The sequence below is a fragment of the Fringilla coelebs genome (assembly GCF_963513975.1).
Source record: "Fringilla coelebs genome assembly, chromosome: 21".
Classification (NCBI taxonomy): Eukaryota; Metazoa; Chordata; class Aves; order Passeriformes; family Fringillidae; genus Fringilla; species Fringilla coelebs.
Window position 1 is genome coordinate 2,891,494 of NC_140047.1, and position 20,605 is coordinate 2,912,098.

General features: G+C 48.2%; 1 protein-coding gene across 3 annotated transcripts in view; it reads left to right on the top strand.

Annotated features, from left to right (window-relative positions):
* LOC311161713 (discoidin domain-containing receptor 2-like) overlaps positions 1–20,605 on the top strand; it is a 60,403-nt gene extending 39,798 nt beyond the window's left edge. For all 3 annotated transcript variants that reach the window (XM_084219524.1, XM_084219525.1, XM_084219526.1), the window contains exons 7-17: positions 1,228–1,414; positions 4,769–5,015; positions 6,736–6,828; positions 7,309–7,466; positions 7,706–7,901; positions 9,663–9,907; positions 12,578–12,699; positions 13,020–13,217; positions 14,687–14,921; positions 16,980–17,129; positions 18,397–20,605. In XM_084219524.1, coding sequence (XP_084075650.1) covers positions 1,228–1,414; positions 4,769–5,015; positions 6,736–6,828; positions 7,309–7,466; positions 7,706–7,901; positions 9,663–9,907; positions 12,578–12,699; positions 13,020–13,217; positions 14,687–14,921; positions 16,980–17,129; positions 18,397–18,537 — 1,972 coding nt within the window. In that variant the 3' untranslated portion in view covers positions 18,538–20,605. The remainder of the gene's footprint in view (positions 1–1,227; positions 1,415–4,768; positions 5,016–6,735; positions 6,829–7,308; positions 7,467–7,705; positions 7,902–9,662; positions 9,908–12,577; positions 12,700–13,019; positions 13,218–14,686; positions 14,922–16,979; positions 17,130–18,396) is intronic.

The window sequence follows — 20,605 nt, forward strand, 5'->3', positions numbered from 1 at the left end:
ACAGTTTATACAGGTACTAGTTGTTTTTCATCCAGGAATAGATTGTTATGCTAATGAACTGCTCTCACTAAGATTGCTTTCACATAGGGACTTACAAAGAACTAGCCTGACAAGGAGAGCAGGTTTGATTTTATGAAGCCTTTCTGTATGATTTTCCTACCTTATGGCAACACCCAAACACTTCTTCATGCTTGTAGGATGTTGGAAAATGCTGGGTAACCATGTCTTGATATATTAATATCTGATGTTTTCAAGCTGGGCTGACACAATAGAGCTTGGATGTTTTTAAAAAAAGGGTTTTATGTACAGAATAGGTGTTGCATGTAGCTGTGCAGCACTGACTTAGGAACCTGGATCTGGTGGACAGCTCATCCCTGGGAGTGTCAGGGAGCTGCAGATGTAAGCACAAAACCCAACCTGCTAAGCCAGGACTCTGAAACTACTTCACCTCTAGTTCACATGCCTAACTGGCTTGGAAGTGGAATCTGCCTCTTCCAGCTATTAATCCTGGTTTGCAGTTCAAAGGCACCTGTACCTGTGCTCTAGTGACAGGAGGGCTCACCTGGGGTGGACTTGCAGAGCCAAGGACTTGCAGAGGGGTCAGAATTGTGCCACACTGGCATCTTCTACTCTGGAACAGTGCTGGGAAACTGTGTGAGGGGCTCTGCACCCTCACACAGGAGTGGGGTGAGGCAGGGTCCTGGCAAAGAGTCCAATCAGCCTTGAAAAGAGCCAGTAACACTCTTCCCAGGGGCAATGCCAGAAATGGTCCTGCTTAGATCTGGCTGTGGCTCGTGAGCTCCCCATGGTCTCACTTCCCACTTTCCTGCCTTTCTGTGCCTGCCTGCAGGATGTTCCCCACAGGTTCCCCCAGCAGAGGGTGGAGCAGTGTTCCTGCCATGCATGGTGAGATGCTCCATCTCTGTTGGCAGAACACATGGTGTCATTTCCACAGTGTCTGTTTTTGTTCTCCAAGGCTCTGCCTCTAGCTCAGCTTTCCTGTTGGTCCCTCACAGCAGTGCAAAGACTTCTGCCTTTTCCCAAGCTGGGAATGATGCTAAAATCCCAGCCCAAACAACATCCAGGTGGTGCTGCATAAGAACAGTGAGCGAGTTCTTGCCCAGGATGGGTCAAGAGCAGGAAAATGGAAGTTTTGCTGGTACCAGTTGAAAGATGCACGTGGTTTCCCACTGGAGCTCTGGCTGACTGTTGGTTCTCCCTGGCCAGGCACCTGTATGGAGGGCTGGGCCAGCTGACAGATGGAGTGCTGGGGCTGGATGACTTCACCCAGAGCCACCAGTACCGCGTGTGGCCAGGCTATGACTACGTGGGCTGGAGGAACGAGAGCTTCAGCACGGGCGCCGTGCAAATGGAGTTCCAGTTTGACCGCCCGCGGAACTTCACCTCCATGAAGGTAACTCAGCCTGCTCCCTCCACAGGGGACAGGGACACCTTCCACTAGACCAGGCTGCTCCAAGCCCCATCCAACCTGGCCTTGAGAACTCTTCCCAAAGCAGGAGGATGCAGGAAGTGCCTGTATCCTCCTGAATCCAGAATCTGAGCAGAAGACATCCCAAGTTTTCCAGTGAAGTAGATGAGCACTTGCTTCTTCAGAGCTCAGACTCTCCTCCCAGTATTTGGCTTGAAGGAATAAAAAGCAGACACCTGAAGCAGTTTTTAGGCAGCTGAGATGGATTTAGGATGTAGGATTTACTTACCCTTGAGGTAAAGGAGCGTGGCTGTGCTTCCATTTTGACCAAACATTTCTCTGGATGCCTCAGCCTGTACTTGTGCTGTGGGAAATTATTTAAACACACAGGAAAAGCACGAGTTGAACTTTGAGTCTGTAGTAAACAGCAGGATCTTTTAAAAAGGATTGGTGGCTTTTCTTGTAGAGATTTCAAATGAAGGAGAACCCACCACATCCTTAAGTAAATTGTTTTGGTGGTTACTTACTCTGGTTTTATTTTGTCTATTTTTAACTTGCAACCCTTGGCTGTTTGCCTGCTTTTGCTGGCAAAAAAAAAGTCCTGCCTTCTCAGGAACCTTGTGCTTCTAAACCATGATTAAACTACTCTTTTAATCTTTGCTTCAGTAAACTAAGTTGGCAGACTTCTCAATGCCTTCCTGGTGAGACCAAGGGTCATTTTTGGAGCAGTCACCCAGTCCTTTCTTTCTTTGCTGATTACTCTTTTTGGTATCTGGATCTGGATGCAGGCTTTCCATCAAATTGCATAAAAGAATGGTACCAATTTCCTGCTTTTGGATGATTCCTCTTTGTTTGTGAATCTTGTGATGATATTAATCCTCCAAGCCAAGAGAGAGGGAGCCAGTGGTCATTAAGGCTTTGGGATCATGCTAAAAAGCAGTTCCAAGTTATTAGTGTCCAGGATAAAAATCCAGTGTGGAAAGCATCACTTAAATTTTGTCCCTGAGTTCACTACCCTGACTTGAGTCAGTCCTTGAGATTATTTTAGGAAACTCCCTCCCTCTTATTTAGTTTATTTTATTGCTGGTGATTCTGCTGTCTCCCTCAGGTCATTGAAAAAAGCAGCAAATAATTTTGATTTAGGAATGCATTTCTCTTAGAAAAACAGAGAAGAATTTGTACCTTAAAATTTGTAAGACTTACTGGTCGATAATGTTTAATCAAATTAATATAATACACAAGTCCACATTATGCTAATTGGGGACAGATGCCTTCCAAAAATCTGTCTTGTACACACAACCATCTTGATAAACCAAACACATCAGATCATAAGAACAGCTACTTCATCTAGCATCTAATTAAAAAGCTGTTCTGATTAGCATAAATTAATCTTCATTATTTATTGAATGTTGCCTCCTTCAGCTTTGCATTTCTTTTGTAGAGGCCAAGTGGTCTGTGGATAATTTTTGCATCTTCTTATCTGATAGCTTTATCCCAGTCCTCTGGGCTTTCCCAGTATCCAAGAAACTATTAAAAATAAATGTTAGTAACGTTGCAACTGCATTGCATAGGCTTGCAGGCTGTAAAATTGGACTTTAGTAGGAGATGTTTGCAATAGAAAATGTCTGTGTATCAATCCAGGGTGGAAACACGTCCAGCTCCTGTCCAAATATGGCACAAATTGTATATTCCAGGCATCAGGCTTTCCTGCCTGCTTATGAATGACTGACTGTTTCTCCTTATTGAATAATGTTGTTTAAGCTTCATCTGGTCTTAATTATATGCAAATACCCTCCTTTTGTCTTTCTGCTGCTCATCAGGCCCCTTGTCCTCATTACTGCTTCACTGCAGGACCTTGCAGAGGCCAAGCAATTAATAGGGTTCAAGGCTGTAGGGGATTTGGGAATTGCTGCTGTCACAGTGGCAAATACTCCACAGTCACTTGGAAATCATTCCTGGGGTCTCTGGGAAGGGTTGGACCACTGTGGCTGTGGGAATAGAGCAGGCTGAGGGATACTGAAGGCTTTGAGTCACCTTATTTCTTCTGGTTCCTGGTCAGTGGCCACAGTGCTGAGATTTCATGGTCCTGAGCTTCAGCTCTGCAGGTTCTGAGCATAACAGGACTCAACCTGATGCTGAGCCACCAGGAGAATGGGATGGATGCAGGCTTAGGTGATGGTTTCCCTAAAACTCAGATGCTTAGTTGTCTTCAAGGTGTGCAACCAGAGCAGGGGTGGATCAGGGAATATCTGCTTGGGTTTGTCCTGGTTTGTGGCTTTTGGAAGGAATTAGCTTAGGCTGCAGCTGCTGAAAGTTTCTACATGCAAAGAAATTTGGGGCACAATTCTCATCTAATGGCAGAGATCAATTGTGATATGTCATAGCTCAAGCTGGTTCCTCAAAAGAGGGACCAAGGACAAAGAAATCCCTGGGACCCCTCATGCCAGGAGGGACAGAAGAAGAGTCCAAGAGCAGTATTAGGGTCTGGATTCTCCATGCTCTTCTCTGTTTCATTACCAAGTGGCTCCTGTGCCATTGTTTCCACACTGCCCTCTGGGACTGGTTTCTGTGGGGAATTTGATGGGTTCAGTAATTCATTTTTTTTAACATGGTTGTTCCAGTTCACAGACCAGGATCTATGGGCTGTCCACCCCAGCTATTGATCTTTGAGTAATATTTAAGCTGCAGCTTTGTCTATTCTAACTATTATTAATGATCAGATTGTTACATGCAAGTTTCACTGCAATCCATCTTTGCTATTATTAATGATCAGATTATTAGCTCCAGGGCTCATTCAAATCCATCTTTGACTTGCAGAACAGAGCCATGTAGTTCAGATAAAGTTCAGCTTGTGGCCTAACAATTCCAGCTACTTATGTCAAGCAATTCAAATAATACCAACATTTTAACACTAAGAGTTTAGTTGTGCTTTTTCTTTCCCTTCTTAGGTTAAATGTTAAAAGAGAATTGGTCTGCAAGGCTTTAGATTAGTAGGACGAATCAACTTTGAGTAACCCTTGATTAAGGGTTACCCAGAATTGATTAATCATACTAATCTAAAGTTCACCATTGATTAATCAATCAAAGGTTTGCTTGATTGATTTTTATATGGGCCTTTTGAAGAGCCTGTCAGGATCTGGCCATTAATGTAGCTTTTGCAGGTAAAATTCAGAGCTGTTTCAGAGCAGAGTTCTCATTGCACACTGGAAGAAGTCACTCATTCTGCATTCACACAAGGACACACTGGGAATGGCAGATTTTCAGGAGTGGAACACCCTTGGGGCTTGATTTAGGTGCCAGTAAATCTGCCCTCTGATGGATTCCTTCTCCTCTTCCCAGGTGCACTGCAACAACATGTTCTCCAAGGGGGTGAAGATCTTCCAGAGGGTGGAGTGTCTGTTCAAGCCCCGGCTGATCGCAGACTGGGAGCCCGAGCCCGTGGGGGTGGCCACGGTGCTGGATGACAAAAACCCCAGTGCCAGGTTTGTCACCGTGCCCCTGCAGCAGCGCGTGGGCAAGGCCATCCTGTGCCGCTTCTACTTTGCTGACACCTGGATGATGATGAGCGAGATCTCCTTCCAGTCAGGTGAGGGCTCCCAGCCAGGGATGCACAGGGAGCAGCAGAGCTGCTGTGGCAGTGCAGGGCACTGGGGTGGCACTGGGGGCTGCACAGGGGGCAGGAGGAGTTGTGCAGCACTGAAAGGTGCAGTGGGGGCTTTCCAGGCTGATGCAGAAGCACAAGCAGGGCAACCAAAACTTGCACTGTAGAGCAGTTTGGTTTTTTTAAAACAGATGATAGCATCATGTGGAATTTGCAGGTAACTTCAACAAGGGAAGAGATGAGAATCTTGACTCTATGTTTCAGAAGGCTGATTTATTATTTTATGATATATATTATATTCAAAGAAAATGATATATTAAAACTATACTAAAGAAAGAGAAAGGAGACATCAGAAAGCTAGAAAGGAAGGAATAATAAAATCTTGTGACTGCTCACAACCTCGACACAGCTAGCTGTCATTTGGCATCAAGTAAAGACAATTCACATGCTGGGTAAACAATTCTCCAAATCACATTCTAAAGTAGCAAAACATGGAGAAGCTGAAGCTTCCCACTTCTCAGGAAAAAGGATCCAAGAGAAAGGATTTTTCAGAAAATGTCTGTGACAGAATCAGAAAGTATCCTAAACTGGAAGGGACCCACCAGGATCATCCAGTCCAGCCCCTGTCCCCCACAGACCAAAGGAAAAGGAAACTGAGGTTGTTCTGTACTTGGGAAATCTATGTGAGCTCCTTCTTATGACTCTGGGGTTTGCAAACTGATTGATTCTGAAAGGCAGCACAGTGAAGCACAAAATGAAAAGCCAGGAGAGCACAGTGCTTCTGATCTGAGGAAATATCCACATTTTCAGGTCAGGTTCCTGGGGAGGGGCTGCCTGCACAATTGGCCTGTGCCACAACCAGTTGCAGCGTGGATGATGGATAATTCAGCACATCCCTGCCTGATCTCATGGAATCACAGAATATCCTGAGCTGGGGGGACTGAAGGGATCCCCCAGCCCAGCCTCTGTCCCTGCCCAGACCCCCAGCAGCCCCACCCTGGGCATCCCTGGCAGCGCTGTCCAAAGGCTCCTGGAGCTCTGGCAGCCTCGGGGCCGTGCCCATTCCCTGGGCAGCCTGGGCAGTGCCAGCACCCTCTGGGGGAAGAACCTTTCCCTGAGCTCCGGCTTGACCCTGACATAGCTCCTGACATTCCCTTGAGTCCTGTCACTTGTCACCAGAGGGAAGAGACCAGTACCTGCCTCCACTTGCCCAGTTGCCTGCTGGCTATGACATTGATTTTTTAATTCTTCTTTTTACCAAATATTTTGTTAGGAATAATTCAAGTATATCTAGAGATGATGAGATCCAGTTTACCAGATTAAAAACTTATTTTAAAAAAATTATTAAAAAATAGAGGCTGCTGTTTTTTCCTTAAGTCTTAGCTGTGATGCAGAAGTCGATGCTGTGAGGTGCTTTAAAAGGCTCTGGAGGGAAAAGGACAAAAATTTTGGGGAACACCACCAGGACTGACAGGGAAAGGTGTGACTGTAGCTTTCTAGTGCAAAGCCTTTAATCAGCTGTATTGAGAGGACATTCCTGAGGGAGGAATTCCCTGGGTGCTGCTTGTTGCTTACCTTGCAGACAGCAGCCCCTCCTGTTCCTGCTCTGCTGCCTGAACAGCAGCCCCCTCCTGCTGGGGATTGCAGGGACTGCTGGCAAGAGCAGGGAGGCTGTTGGGCTGACACTCTGCCCTTCCTTCCACAGACATGGAGAGTGTGAATCCCAGTTTTGTCACGGCAGCCACGAGCACCACGGAGCTCCTGGAAACGGAGCACAACGCTACTGAGGGCACCTGGGGTAAGGATTTCTGCCCCTTGGCCATGCCAAGGGCTCAGGTGTTGGGCAATTCCACAGGAACATCCCAGTTAACATGGTCTTTCCCTCCATTTCTGGAGATCTGGGGTGGCCTGATCAGTTCCTGGTGCACAGGCAGCATGTGAGAGTCCCCTGAGCCTCAGTTGGCCAGGGCTGCCCCAGAACATGGGCTGGGGACTTGTGTGGAGCCAGTGAAGCTCTGAGCACTGTCTGCTCTAGGATAGATCCACTGCAGGAATCTGTTCTGCTCACAGCAATCTTTGATTGCAGAAGTTCTCTTCACAGTTCTTAGCTCTTTGAGCCTCCAAAATGAGAATTTCTGCTAAGAGCAAAATGTGAGCACAGCTGGTGTAATGTTCAGGGAGCTGCCCAAGATCTTTCCTCTACCAGGCTGTAGGAAGTTGCCTGGCACAGGAAACCTCTGGTGCATTAACCCCAGATTCTCCTTCTCTGTGATTGCAGGAACCACATCTTCTGTAACCAGCACCTGGATAGGGGAGAAGGCAGATGACTCCAACACCTCCATCCTCGTGGGCTGCCTTGTGGCTATTATTCTGCTGCTCCTGATGATTATAATCATCATTCTTTGGAAGCAATATGTTCAAAAAAGGTTGGAAAAGGTAATACAATGGGGCTATTTTGTAGACACAAGCTCAGAACTAATCATTAACCCTAATGAGCTCAGAACAATGTGAAAAGCACAGCTCCATGGAGTAGCTAAAGCTGCTCTCACAGCAGGGGAGGATGCCAGCCCTGTCCAAGATATTACTGGAAGTTGCTGTGGTTGCAGCCAAGGCATTACTTAACAAGTGAGCATTGCCTCAGTGTTTTGGTTTGGTTTTTTCCCTCTTCTCTGCAGGCCCCACGTCGAATCCTGGAGGAGGATGCCACTGTCCGCCTCTCCTTCTACAGCTACACCATTGCCAACAACCAGACCCAGATCCACCAGTCAAATCCCACCTATGAACGTGCTTTCCCACTGGATTTGGAATACCACCAGCCAGCTACACTGCTCCAGAAGCTTCCAGAGCTCTCCCAAAGTGCAGAAGATTCAGGTAATAGCATCAGTCTCCAGAAGCTGCGTGTTTCTTCTTTTATTATTTCTGTCAGATTGTAAAATGTGCCACTTGTCAGTGTCCAAGGTGCCATCTTTGGCTGCTGTGCAATGCAATAACCCAGGGAGCTCAGGCAGTGTTGTGGAACACTGGCACTTCTTGGCATGGAGCTGTGACAGCTGGAGCAGCAGTCCCCCTAGAGGGTTTGGCCTTTTATTGTTTTATTTGCAGGCTGTTTATTTATTGCCCAGGTCATCTTTTTAGCAGCTGGTTTGGGCAGTCAGAGCAATCACACATCATTTGTGGAGATGCTGCCTGCAGCACTCTTGGGAAAAGACATTTAGCACCTTTTCCTGCAGCCAGGGCTCTGAAATTCCTGTAGAAAAACCAGAAGGAAATAGAGCAGGGAATTGTCTGTGGTGTCCTGGCTTCCAGCCCCCGAGGAGCTTTTGGACCCCCACAGAAGGGAATGTTTCCAACAGTGTTTAGTACTCAGTGAATGGAAGGGCAGTGCTGCATTCCTCACACTGACAAGTTGCTAAGATCCAGCATTATTCTACCCAGGGAGACTGGATTGAGCCAGGGTGTGAATCTGAAGCAGAACAAATGTTCTGGGTAATAGTGACCCTGCAGGGAGTTAATTCTAAGCATTACCCCATATTTATGTGAATAAGCTGCAAGAGGGAGAGCAGTTTGCTACCAGGGGACATGGGAAATGGAAGCCTCCGTCAGTTCTTGTTGCAGGAGGGAATCCAGAGCAAGTTTGACATTGCAAACAACATCCCTGCACCAGGTAATGGGAACTGATTGTACTTGGGATAAATCAGAAACAGAAAATCGCTTCAGACTTGCCTCCCTGTCTGGGCAGGACCTGTAGCTCCCATGGCTGGCTAGAACAGGCTGTGTTGAGCAGGAATTTGCTGGCAGCTCACAGGTATTGTTCTGGGTAAAACAGAGCAGTGTGTCCCTGTTGGATTAAGCCCTTTTTTGGCTTAGAGATGGGACAACTGAGAGGTGTTTTAAAAGCTTTTATTTTATTTTTAGTTTTATGTGAAGGGTGAGACAATATAGATGGTATAATTATAATTAGAAGGTAACTATTTCCTAATTATAATAGATTTTAAGTGTATTTTATGTATTAGTATTTAGTATATAGTATTTTGCTAGTATTTATTTATTAGTATTTAGTATATAGTATTTTGCTATACTATATTGTAAATGCTTTAAAGCTAATAGTATTTTGCTAGTATTTATTTATTAGTATTTAGTATATAGTATTTTGCTATACTATATTGTAAATGCTTTAAAGCTAATAGTATTTTGCTAGTATTTATTTATTAGTATTTAGTATATAGTATTTTGCTATACTATATTGTAAATGCTTTAAAGCTAATAATTTAAAACGGCTCTTGGTGGTTCTTAGTACAATGTATCCTTTTTATTCTTATTTTTATTTCTCTAAAGTATCTAGTTTTATTTGTAAGTTTATCTTCTGAAACTTGTTCCTAATTCTATTTCTCTGTTAATAATGTCCATTTTATCATATGGTATTTTTAAGTTAGTATTTTTCAAGTTTGCATAGAGATGCATACTATGTGAGTCTCGGATTCTCTACAAATTTATTTCCCCCATGTCCCGTGTAGGTGTCCCTCAGCACAAGGCAGCAAATTCCCAGAGCTGTGGGGTTGGGAGGAGTGGAAACTGGGCCCTACTGGTTCTGAGGCAGTGAGGTGTGACCCCCCTGTCTCTGGCTCCCCTCAGTGTGCAGCGGGGACTACGCCGAGCCCGACCTGACCAAGTCCACCCCTCACCAAGGCTTCCAGAACAACGTGCCCCACTATGCAGAGACAGACATCGTGCACCTGCAGGGCGTCACCGGCAACAACATGTACGCGGTGCCCGCCCTGACCGTGGACTCGCTGACCAAGAAGGACATCTCGGTGGGAGAGTTCCCCCGGCAGCAGCTGCGCCTCAAGGAGAAGCTGGGGGAAGGACAGTTTGGAGAGGTACAGCCACTCTGCTGCTCGTCCTCCTGCAGCAAGGAGGTGCTGGCACAGAGGAGTCTGCTCAGGTGGTGCTCAGTGGGACCGAGGGTTCTGCGTTCCAGAATTCCAGGGTTTTAGTTAAAATTAAAATGTGTGTTTGCCTGTTGTCATCTTATTGCAAAAGTTCCACACCTACTGGTGTTTCTTGTGGGCAGCTGCTCAGAGCACTGACTCTTTCTTCTTCACAAAGTAACCAAGTGACTCCAGTTCCCTTCTCAACACCACCCAACCCCACTCTTTTCTAGCACTCTTCTTCTCACTGGTCACAGCTGTGGCCTGTTAAAGTCAGGCCTATTCCTAATCTTTGCTAATTGGCCCAGCTGTAACTCCTTAGGGGTAAGATTCCTTTCTGCACTATCTTTATTTTCTTATGGTCTATGCCCCTACATTTGCCCTTTTAGTTAAAATTACAATTACCCTTGGGGAAAGCTGATATCCCCCAGGCCAAGCCACTGAGCAGCTGTGAGGCTCTGCTTGGTACCCCTGGGGTCTTCATCCATAGATGAACTTGCAGACTTTTTCTGTTTTCTATCTATATCTCTGTAAATTCCCACCTAGGGTTGGGAATTCAGACTTTCACAACTTTTATGGACATCTGATGGCTGCCACCCACCTTTAGACAAGTGGGTTTGGAAACTCTCCACAGTCCAGCTAGCTGGATCCTGGCTGCAGGTGGAGGTTCTGGGGGTGCTCTGCACACTGACCCAAGCAAAGACAGACATTTCCCAAGCACTGTGGCACCCTGATATTTTGTGGCATTGCTGCTTGCTCAAGCCCCAGTTTGTCAGCAGCCTCAGGCAGAATGATGCACACATCTGTCATCTGCCAAACTTTCCCTTGGCTCCTTGAGCTCCTTTCAAGCTGTTAACGTTTTCACATCGCCTTTTCTTCTCTCTCTACTTCATTTTCACACCATCTGTAGCTCCTTCCTGTGCAGGTCTTTCCCTCTTCTGCTCTCACTTTTCCACTGTCTTTTTTCTTCCCAGCTTTTGTTCACTCACAGCCCTAAATTCTGCTTCTCTATTACACTTTGGCAAGCACATCCCTTCTCTGACTCTTTCCTGCTCTGTGATGGGCCCCTCTTTGTGGTTCCTCCATTCTGACACCCCACCTTCCCTACCCCAGCCCCTTTCCTGTCCCCTCACTGTTTTCTGGGGAGGTGCTGACATCTTCAGCCTCCTCACCTGGCTGCCAGTGCAGCCCTTTCTGCTGTTGCCTGCATCCTGCTCTGTGCTCCAGAAGTGGGACAGAGATGATTTTCTCATTGGTTTGTTTCTGGTTTCTCCTTCCCTCTTATGCTGTCTTTGTAATAACTGTAATAACTCCTCTGTAGTGTCTGGACATGGCTCTCCCATCTCCCTTTTCCTTGAGGATGGATTCAGAGCCTGTTCCTTTCCCTGTATCACAGGCTCTTCTGCAAATGTGCTGCACCACATTTTCCTGCCTCTTCTCCTTAGTCTTTCCCCAGCTGGCCATCACATGCTGTGCTCCACTGCTCTGGCTCTGTGTGCTCCTACAAACAGGGCTCGTTGCTCCTTTCAGGCCTCCACTTTTCCTTCCTCTCAGTCGTTTGTTTTCCCTGCTCCCAAGGAAGCAGCAGCACCCCTCCCTGGTGACACATCACCTTGGAATTACCTGTGCTCAGTCCTGTGGCTCTTCCCTGTCCCAGGTCTCATGATTGTGCTTTCCCACAGCAGATTCATTCTCTGTGGAACTGCAGCAGCATCTTTGTACCTTCATTCCTGTTCTGCAGGTTTGTCCCACTTTCTCTGCTGTCTCATTTTTCCCCCTCACCAGGCTTGTGACATCAGTTTTTGCTGCTCTCTTCATACAAAATTCATCATGCTCCCATTACATTCCCTTACTGCTGCAAGTCTCTGACTGACACATCCAGTCTGCTCCTCTTTTCCAGTCCTTTTTCCTCTCCACACCCTCAGGTCAGTCTGCTTACCTCACCCAGTTCTTCATTTGGATGCACATTCTGGTAACTTCTTAAAGTATCTTGTCACCCCTTCTTGTACAACCCTGGCAGTAACTTTATATCATTAATCATTAATTTATTGGAAGAAATTTGAATTGTCTGTAGTCATTATTTATCTGTTTATTTCTGGGTGTACCTACAGGTGAGGTGTTCATATCAGGGACGCATATGCACACGCTTTTCACCTTTTTTGTTTTTCTCCCCTCTGGAATTTGAGGATTGGATAACTGGCAGTAGTTCTTGGATGCTCCTCAGTGAAGTCTGAGCAATGCCTCCAGCCAGGCCATGGTTCTGGGGTTGTGTGAGGTGCTTTAGTGCAGAGCAGACACATCCAGGCTCAGGGGCCTTCCTGAACATCCCCAGTGGGTGCTGGGTGAACTGGGCAGGCCCAGGCTGCTGCAGCAGTGCAGTAAACCCAGGGTGTGGGGACTCACCTGGCTTTGGTCCCTGTGGGCTCCTAGGCCATGGGCTATGCTGTGTCAGGATCTAGGGCCAGCCCTTGGATCCTTTCTGATCACAGCTGTGTCACCATCCCCAGATCATTCCCTGGTTCATTCTGCCAGCAGTGACCCACCAGTGACCTGGCTGTGATGCTGTTTTCCTCTGGTTTTCTGCCTGTGTGTGCTCTTACAGCTGCCTCTGCCCTGCAGGTGCACCTCTGTGAAGCTGATGGCCTGCTGGAATTCCTGGGAGTCTCATCCTCAGAATTCACTCACCAGCCTGTTCTTGTGGCAGTGAAAATGCTGAGATCAGATGTCAACAAAACAGCCAGGTGAGTGCACCTGCAGTGCCAACAGCTGGGGAAGAAAACAAACACCCCCCAAGCACAGGGCAACCCTGGGGACTGCTGTGTATTCCATGTGTTCTGGAAGGAGCAGGACACAGCAGGGAGTGGGGGGTAGGGGAAGCTGCAGTGTCAGCCTGAAATGCTGCATTGATCCTGAGCTGGGAGAGCTCAGAACCAGTTTCGCAGTCGTGTGTGCAAAGTGTAAATTACTCTGAGCTGAGATCACAGCCCTTGTGCTGTCCTCAGACAAAGGGACAGCTTCAGGTGTTTTCAAGGTGATTCAGAGGTGTTTTCTGTTTTACAAGGAATGATTTCCTGAAGGAGATCAAGATCATGTCCAGGCTGAAGAACCCCAACATCATCCGGCTGCTGGGCGTGTGCGTGCGGGAGGACCCGCTGTGCATGATCACCGAGTACATGGAGAACGGGGACCTCAACCAGTTCCTGTCCCACAGGGAGATCTACAGCAAATTTGCCATTTCAAACAACATCCCCTGTGTCACGTAAGAGAAAGCTGCTTGGCTTGTTGGGAGAAATCAGCAAAACAAGCTGTCAGTTTGATCTGCTGTGCCTTCCCAGCAGAGACCTTCCTGCAGCCTGGCCATTGCTGTGGTGTGGGGTTGTTCCTGAGGCCTCTGGAGGTCTGTGTTCCCCTGAAGTGCCCCTGACAGAACTGTTCTGGTCACAGAGACCATCTTAGAGGTTTTTATTGAGGTGACCTGAGCAGGGGGCAGGAGCCAGGAGGAAGCTGCTGGTGGGACCCTGCCAGGGTTCAGGTGGGATGGGAAGGATGGGGAGAGCAGCCCCAGGCAGGGAGGGAACTACAGCTGAGCAGGGGAAGGAAAAACCTGGGATCTTGGAGGCCATTCCTGTGCCACAGGCCAACAGCCAGGTTATCAGGGCACAGGGGAGTGGAAGAGTTACTGCTCTGGAACCTGTAAAAAAGTAGGAAGAAGGATTTTTTTATACACAGGATAGGGAGAATGGTTTTACACTGCCAGAGGACAGGGTTAGATTAGATTTTAGGAAGAAAGTCTTTACTCAGAGGATGGTGAGGCCCTGGCACTGGGTGCCCAGAGAAGCTGTGGTTGTCCCAACCCTGGAAGTGTCCAAAGCCAGGTTGGAAGAGTCTTGGAATAACCCGGGATAGTGGGAGGTGTCACTGCCCATGGCAGGCAGTGGAACAAAACAATCTTTAAAGTCTCTTCCAACTCAAACCATTCCATGATTCTATGATAGTCTCCTTTTTCTTTGTGTTCTGGTGACAAAGATCTCTTTTTCTGACCTTTACTGAAAAAATACAAACTGTGAGCAGTTTATCAGATGTGTTCTTGGTCGTGTGAAGGGTTTGAGCAGCAGCAGTGGGAAACAGGCTGAGTAGCACAGAGCAGTAGTGTGGGAAGAATGCTGAGAGTCTGATGGTCCAAACTCTGTCTGTGTGTCCTGCAGCTTTATTAATTCTATATTCATTTAGCTAATGCAGGAATTAAAATTAAATTAGATGGAAAATGCATCTGTTTCTATTTTCAGTAATGTTTAGCATATTTAAAACCAAGTCAACTCTCTTTAATGTGAAGTGACACACTTATGTTAACATAAGCATTCGATAGTGGTGTTGTTTGAAATACCAGGCTAAGTGGTTTTTAAGATATGAGATTCTGAGCTTAATTTTTCATGTCTTTCCAGAAAAAGTTGGTGCTTTGATGCACAAACTCTTTGAAAATCTCGAGATTAATGTTTGATATAGAAAAAAAAAAATCTAAAGGATGTCAGGTTGTGAAGGACTGAATTTCAGGAAGAGCCTGTCTGTTCCTGCTTAGTCAGCTCAAGATCTTGGCTGGAATGAGACAGTTTAGTTCCACTGTTCTGGCAGAAAATAGAACAAGATGTCACTAACACATCAAATACAACAAAGTCCTGAGTGTGGGGGAACCCCAGTGATTTTTCTTTGTTGTATTTTCCTTTGCTGCAGCCACTCCAACCTGCTGTACATGGCCACCCAGATTGCCTCGGGGATGAAGTACCTGGCATCCCTGAACTTTGTGCACAGGGACCTGGCAACTCGTAACTGCCTGGTGGGGAACAACCACACCATCAAGATTGCAGACTTTGGCATGAGCAGGAACCTCTACAGTGGGGATTACTACAGGATCCAGGGCAGAGCTGTGCTGCCCATCCGCTGGATGGCCTGGGAGAGCATCCTGCTGGTAGGCACTGCACAAACCACCCTTCCCTCTTCCCTGTGACACAGCTGTGCCAGGCAACCACCACCCACACCTGTGCTGCACATGGTGAGAAACCCCTGGAGTTGTGTTGGACATAACTCATGTCCTGGGAAAGGAGCCTGGCCTTGGAAATACAGAATGTCATGGAATAGTTTGGGTTGGAAGGAGCTTAAAGCTCATCCAGTGCCACCCCTGCCCTGGCAGGGACACCTCCCACTGTCCCAGGCTGCTCCCAGCCCTGTCCAGCCTGGCCTTGGGCACTGCCAGGGATCCAGGGACAGCCCCAGCTGCTCTGGGCACCCTGTGCCAGGGCCTGCCCACCCTGCCAGGGAACAATTCCCAATTCCCAATGTCCCACCCAGCCCTGCCCTCTGGCAGTGGGAGCCATTCCCTGTTCCTGGCACTGCAGACCCCTGTGAATTCTCTCCATGTTTCTTGCCAGCCCCTCCAGGCCCTGCAAGGCCACACTGAGGTCCCCCCAAAGCTTCTCCTCTGCAGGTGAACAATCCCAGCTGTGCCAGCCTCTCCTCCCAGCAGAGCTGCTCCATCCCTCTGATCCCCCTGGAGCCTCCTCTGGCTCTCTGCAGCAGCTCCAGCTCCTCCCTGTGCTGGGCCAGGGCTGGGGCAGCTCTGCAGGTGGGCTCTCACCTGGGCACAGGGCACAGGGGCACAATCCCCCCTGCCCTGCTGCCCACGCTGGGCTCAGCCCAGGGCAGGGGCTCAGGGCTGGGGCAGCTCCAGCTCTCAGCACCCCCAGGCCCCTCTCCAGGGCTGCTCCAGCTGCTCATCCCAGCCTGGATTGGTCCTGGGGGCTCTCCTGACCCAGGGGCAGCCCCAGCACTGCTGGAACCTCCTGAGGTTCCTGTGGGTCACTGCTCGAGCTTCTCCAGGTCTCTCTGGATGGCATCCCAGCCCTCAGGCCTCATCTGGGCACGAGTGCCTGGCATTCCTGCTGGAATTTTAAGGAAGTTGCCTTGCTCTGCTTATCCCCCCAGCTGGGAAGCTGAGAGGGGCAGGGACAAAACTTCCTGGGTTTCAAGTGTCTGGTTTGAGGCTGTGGGGGTTTTTTCCACATTTAAGGGTCCTGCTGTCTCCCCTCAGGAGACCCAAATACATCCAGTTCCACAGCCCAAATACATCCAGTCTGGAGAATATTAAGCTTTTTTTTTCCTTGTAGTAGTTGGTGAGTTACTTTCTTACAACATGCTGTCCAAGTACCCAGAAAAATTGTAATTACCTCTGCTATACAGGCTGCCAGGCTCAAGCTCTCTGAAATTCACCCTCTTTTCCTGCTTATGGCTGCATCTGAACCATAAATCACTCCCATCCTCCCCATGTGAACATCTTCCAAACCTCGACAGACTGCAGGGGTTGCCAGATAGGCCTGGGTGAAGTGGGGCTGGGTTGTTTTCTGCCCAAACAGGCCCTCCAGCCCCTCAAGTGTTTTGTGTTATTTTCTGAGCAATCGTCTTTTTACTTCTCCAGAAACACATTGTTCCAAACACAGCCAGTTTGGGCACATTTTTTGAAGACAGAAAACAGGGACAGCAAGAATATTGTCACTGGCTTCTTACATGTGCAAAAATTAAAATTATCTTGGGCCTTTCTCTAAGAGTCTGGAGCCTGCTCTGACTCTGCTTTCACCCTGAGGGCTTTGCTTCCCTTTTAAAGGCTTTTCTGTGAGCTCTGGTCTTTTGGGTAGAGGTAGGCAGTGATTATCCCCCCTCCCTCAGTTTATTTTATTCTGCTGCAAACAGACTATCTCAGGAGGGATGGGAGTCTTTGGCCTGTGGAGTCTTCCCAGCTATGTCAGAGAAGGTAGAGGTTGGATATTAGGGAAGAGTTTTTTACTGAAAGAATTATAAAGCCCTGGAATGCTCTTCCCAGGGAGGTGGTGGAATCACCATCTCTGGATGTGTTTAAAAAAAGACTGGACATGGCACTTGGTGCTATGGTCTGGTTGAGGTGTCAGGGCACAGGTTGGACTCCATGATCTCAGAGGTCTCTTCCAAGCTCATCATTCTGTGATTCTGTCCACAGGGCAAGTTCACCACAGCCAGTGACGTGTGGGCCTTTGGGGTGACGCTGTGGGAGATGTTTGTGCTGTGCAAGGAGCAGCCCTACAGCCTCCTCACGGACGAGCAGGTCATCGAGAACACGGGCGAGTTCTTCCGCAGCCAGGGCAGGCAGGTGAGGAACAAACAGCTCCTCCCTCCTTCCCTCCCTTCCTGCTGGGTGTTCCTCCCTGCTACCCTCACCTCAGCTGCAGCAGTCTCTGCCTCTTCTCACCTGTGTCAGCTTCTCACCTGTGTCCTGTGTCCTACTCAGCTTCTCACCTGTGTCCTACTCACCTTCTCACCTGTGTCCTACTCAGCTTCTCAGCTGTGTTCTATTCAGCTTCTCACCTGTGTTCTATTCAGCTTCTCACCTGTGTCCTACTCACCTCCTCACCTGTCTTCCCTCTCCTCTCCCTTTTTCTGGGCTCACTCCACCAGTTTTCCTCTCTTGGACTCCCACTGGAAGAACCCCTTGGCCCTGTCCTGTTTATTTCCTGTTCTAAACCACTTCACTCTGCCCTGTCTTCAGCTTTTCCAGGCCCTCCCACGCAGTCCTGCTGCTCCTTTCCTCTGCCAGCACTCTCCCACCAGCATTGTCTCTGGGGGATGAGGGAGCAGGAGGGATTTGTGGTGGGAAGGAGCAGTTGGTGGTTCCCAGGGACTCTCCCTGTAGTATCTCCACACATGTCAAGAAGCCTTTGGCCATCTCCAGCTGCTGAAGGGCTTTTGTGTCATTTTGTCCCCACTGCTGCTGCCCTCAGTAGATACCAGTGATGGTGCAGAACACTCCATCTCCTCAGCCCAAAGCTGTGGAGAACAGTTCTCCCCAAAATTCACCTTTAGCACCAGAGAATTAAGGGAAATAAAATGATATGGGGTTTACTCACCATCTCCCAAATACTAATGATTAGCCAAGAGCCTACAAGAAGTAAGCCTAAAAAATGAGAGGGAGAAATAAAATGATTCTGCCAGGCTGTGCTGTAGAGAAGCTCTAAAAGGTGTTTTTTCTGTCTCTGCTAACAAGCTGTCACGATGCTTAGAAAGCCTCATGGGCTGGCTACGGTGAGTTGCAAGTACTTGGATTTTATTGTGGTAAATTTGGTTTTGGTTTGTGTTTTGCTGTCTCTCGGAGGACAAATGCCCCAGAAGCATTCATGTTTTCTGGGGCACAAAGGCTTGTTGTGTGAGCAGCTCATCAGACAAGTTGGCAAAGTGTCCGTGGTGCTGTTTGAGAGGCTCTGTCCAGACTCCACTGCCAGACTGGAGCTGGAGGGATTCCAAACACTGCATGGTGGCTGTGTCTTGTAACCCTGGAATGAAACTGTCTCTTGGTGTTACTTGAGTAAAGGTTCATTTCTTTTGTGAGAGCCCCCCTGAAGCACTGTGACTCTTCCTTTCAGATCTATCTGTCCCAGACTCCTCTGTGTCCTAACCCTGTCTTCGACCTGATGCTGAAATGCTGGAGCAGGGATATCAAAGATCGTCCCACTTTTGACATGATCCACCAGTTCCTGCTAGAGCAAATGGAATCAAACATTTGACTCCAGGAGAGAGGCAAGCTGGAGAACAGAGTGACTTTGGGGTCTCTTTGCCTGTCCCTCACAGTCAGGCCACCTCGCTCCCCTCCCTGACTATTTCGGTTGGGACGTCCATGGCAGCTGCTCATTCTCTTGGCCATGGTCTGACACACAGGACCAGAGGATCTCATTTGGTTGAAAAATCATCTCCTCTTCTGAATCATTTCCTGGGAATACTGTGAGAGGGGTTTTCTTGGATACCCATACAGCTTTGGGCAGAAGGAAGGAGTAAAACTTGGAGGGACTTGGAGCTCTCTCCTGGCTGGAAGAGAAGGTGAGAGTGCTGCCACTTGAGAACAGGTTTCTGGAAGGAAAGGCTGCAGCCTTCCAGAGCTCTTCCATGGAATCTGATGGAAGTCTTGTGCACATGAGCAAGTGTTTCTGTGTGCTCTTGCTACAGACAATGGTGAGAGGCCAGAAACATCTGGAGCTGGGAAATGGTTTAATGGACTTGGGAACTGACGGAGCATTGAGGAACCCTTTGGGAGTGACACTGCCAGGGTCCACAGAAGATGCTGAAACAAGAGTCCAAGATGATGTTCTGTTTTCCTGTGGTTGTTAAGCACTGCTTTGGTTATATATGTGCATTTTCCCCACACTGGATTTTTTTTTTTTTGTTTGTTTGTTTTCTAGAAAAAAAGATTTTAAAATGAATGTTAAAGGTTATTGGGAGGTCACTGTGTTAGAAGGTCTTCCTCTGACCTACAAATTAAGGTTAGGGTAGGGAGTTTGTATTGAGAAGTAGCTGATACTGTACTACTGTCACTATGTAGAGTTATTAACCTAATGAACTTGTAGCCACAATGGACTGATGTGCAATTAATCCTGTATAATTACCCATCAATATGAGATCTCTAGATCAATGCTGTTAGTGTGAGAGGGAACTGAGATTGGGTGGGACCGGATGGCTGAGAGCAGAGCCCTCTTTGTCACTTGTCACAGCTCCCAGGAGGGACAGGAGGAGCACACAGCTGACACCTGTGGGTGTCTGGAGCCAGAGCTTCCTCTCCAGGTGTGCAGCAGGTTGGTGCCACGGCCAGGCTGTCACTGCCCTGTCACAGGGCTGGGCTGGCACGTCCCCTGTCCTTTTTCTCAGTCACTCATTGAACTTGGGGTTGCTTTTTGTGTGTCCTGTCACAAACAGCTCATTCTCTGGAGGGTTTTAGAGGGCTCTGAAATCCATTTGGAGCGAGTTAGAGAATTTAGTGTGTTTCTACAATAAATCCATTGTGGATTTACCAGGTGCCTGGGGAATATTCTGCTATTCCCTCTCTAATCATTTAGCAAGATACTTAGGACCAAACCAAATATTTCATAAGCTGGGAGAAGATGAAAGCTCAGCACTTGGCGCTTTTTTTTTTTAAGTCAAATCCAGCATAAAATGTATTTCCAGTAAAGATTGTAAAGATAATTTTCATCATAGCCACAAGCATGGATGACAGCCTGACTGTGCTGAGAGAGGGCACTGCTGAGAGAGGAATGCCTGAGTGGTTACAACACAGGGATGGTTGTGCTAAAAGAAAAACCCTGCTTCTGAATGGGCAGATGCCAGGCTGGAGCGTGGCATGGCCGTGTCTGCTCCTTGGGAAGGCTCCAGCCGTGCCTGGGCTGTCCTGCTGGGGATGTGTCCCCACCCCAGCTGCTCCTCTGAGCCCCTTTAGGGCTGAGGAGCCAGAGGGCCCAAGTGCTCTCATCCCCCTGCAGGGATTCCTGGAATCTCACCCCCTATTAGGTTTTCTTTTTTCCCCTGAGACTCTGGAGGGGCTTGGGGTGAGCTGCCCTTCCCTGCTGGAGTCAGAGCCCTGCTGGGTGCTGCAGTCTGGCAAACCACTCAGCCAAGGGATTTGTGGAGCATTCCTGCCCCAGGAGGTGTCCCCAGTGCCACCCAGCCGGGTGTGTGGCCTCCTGTGCTCCAGAGCTGGGAGCTCCCAGGGCAGGGAGGGTCCCTGGGTGGGCTCTGTGACATCTGGACATGCTGTTCCTCCATTGACATGGTGACATACAAAGTTTGTCTCATATCAATAAATTCTAA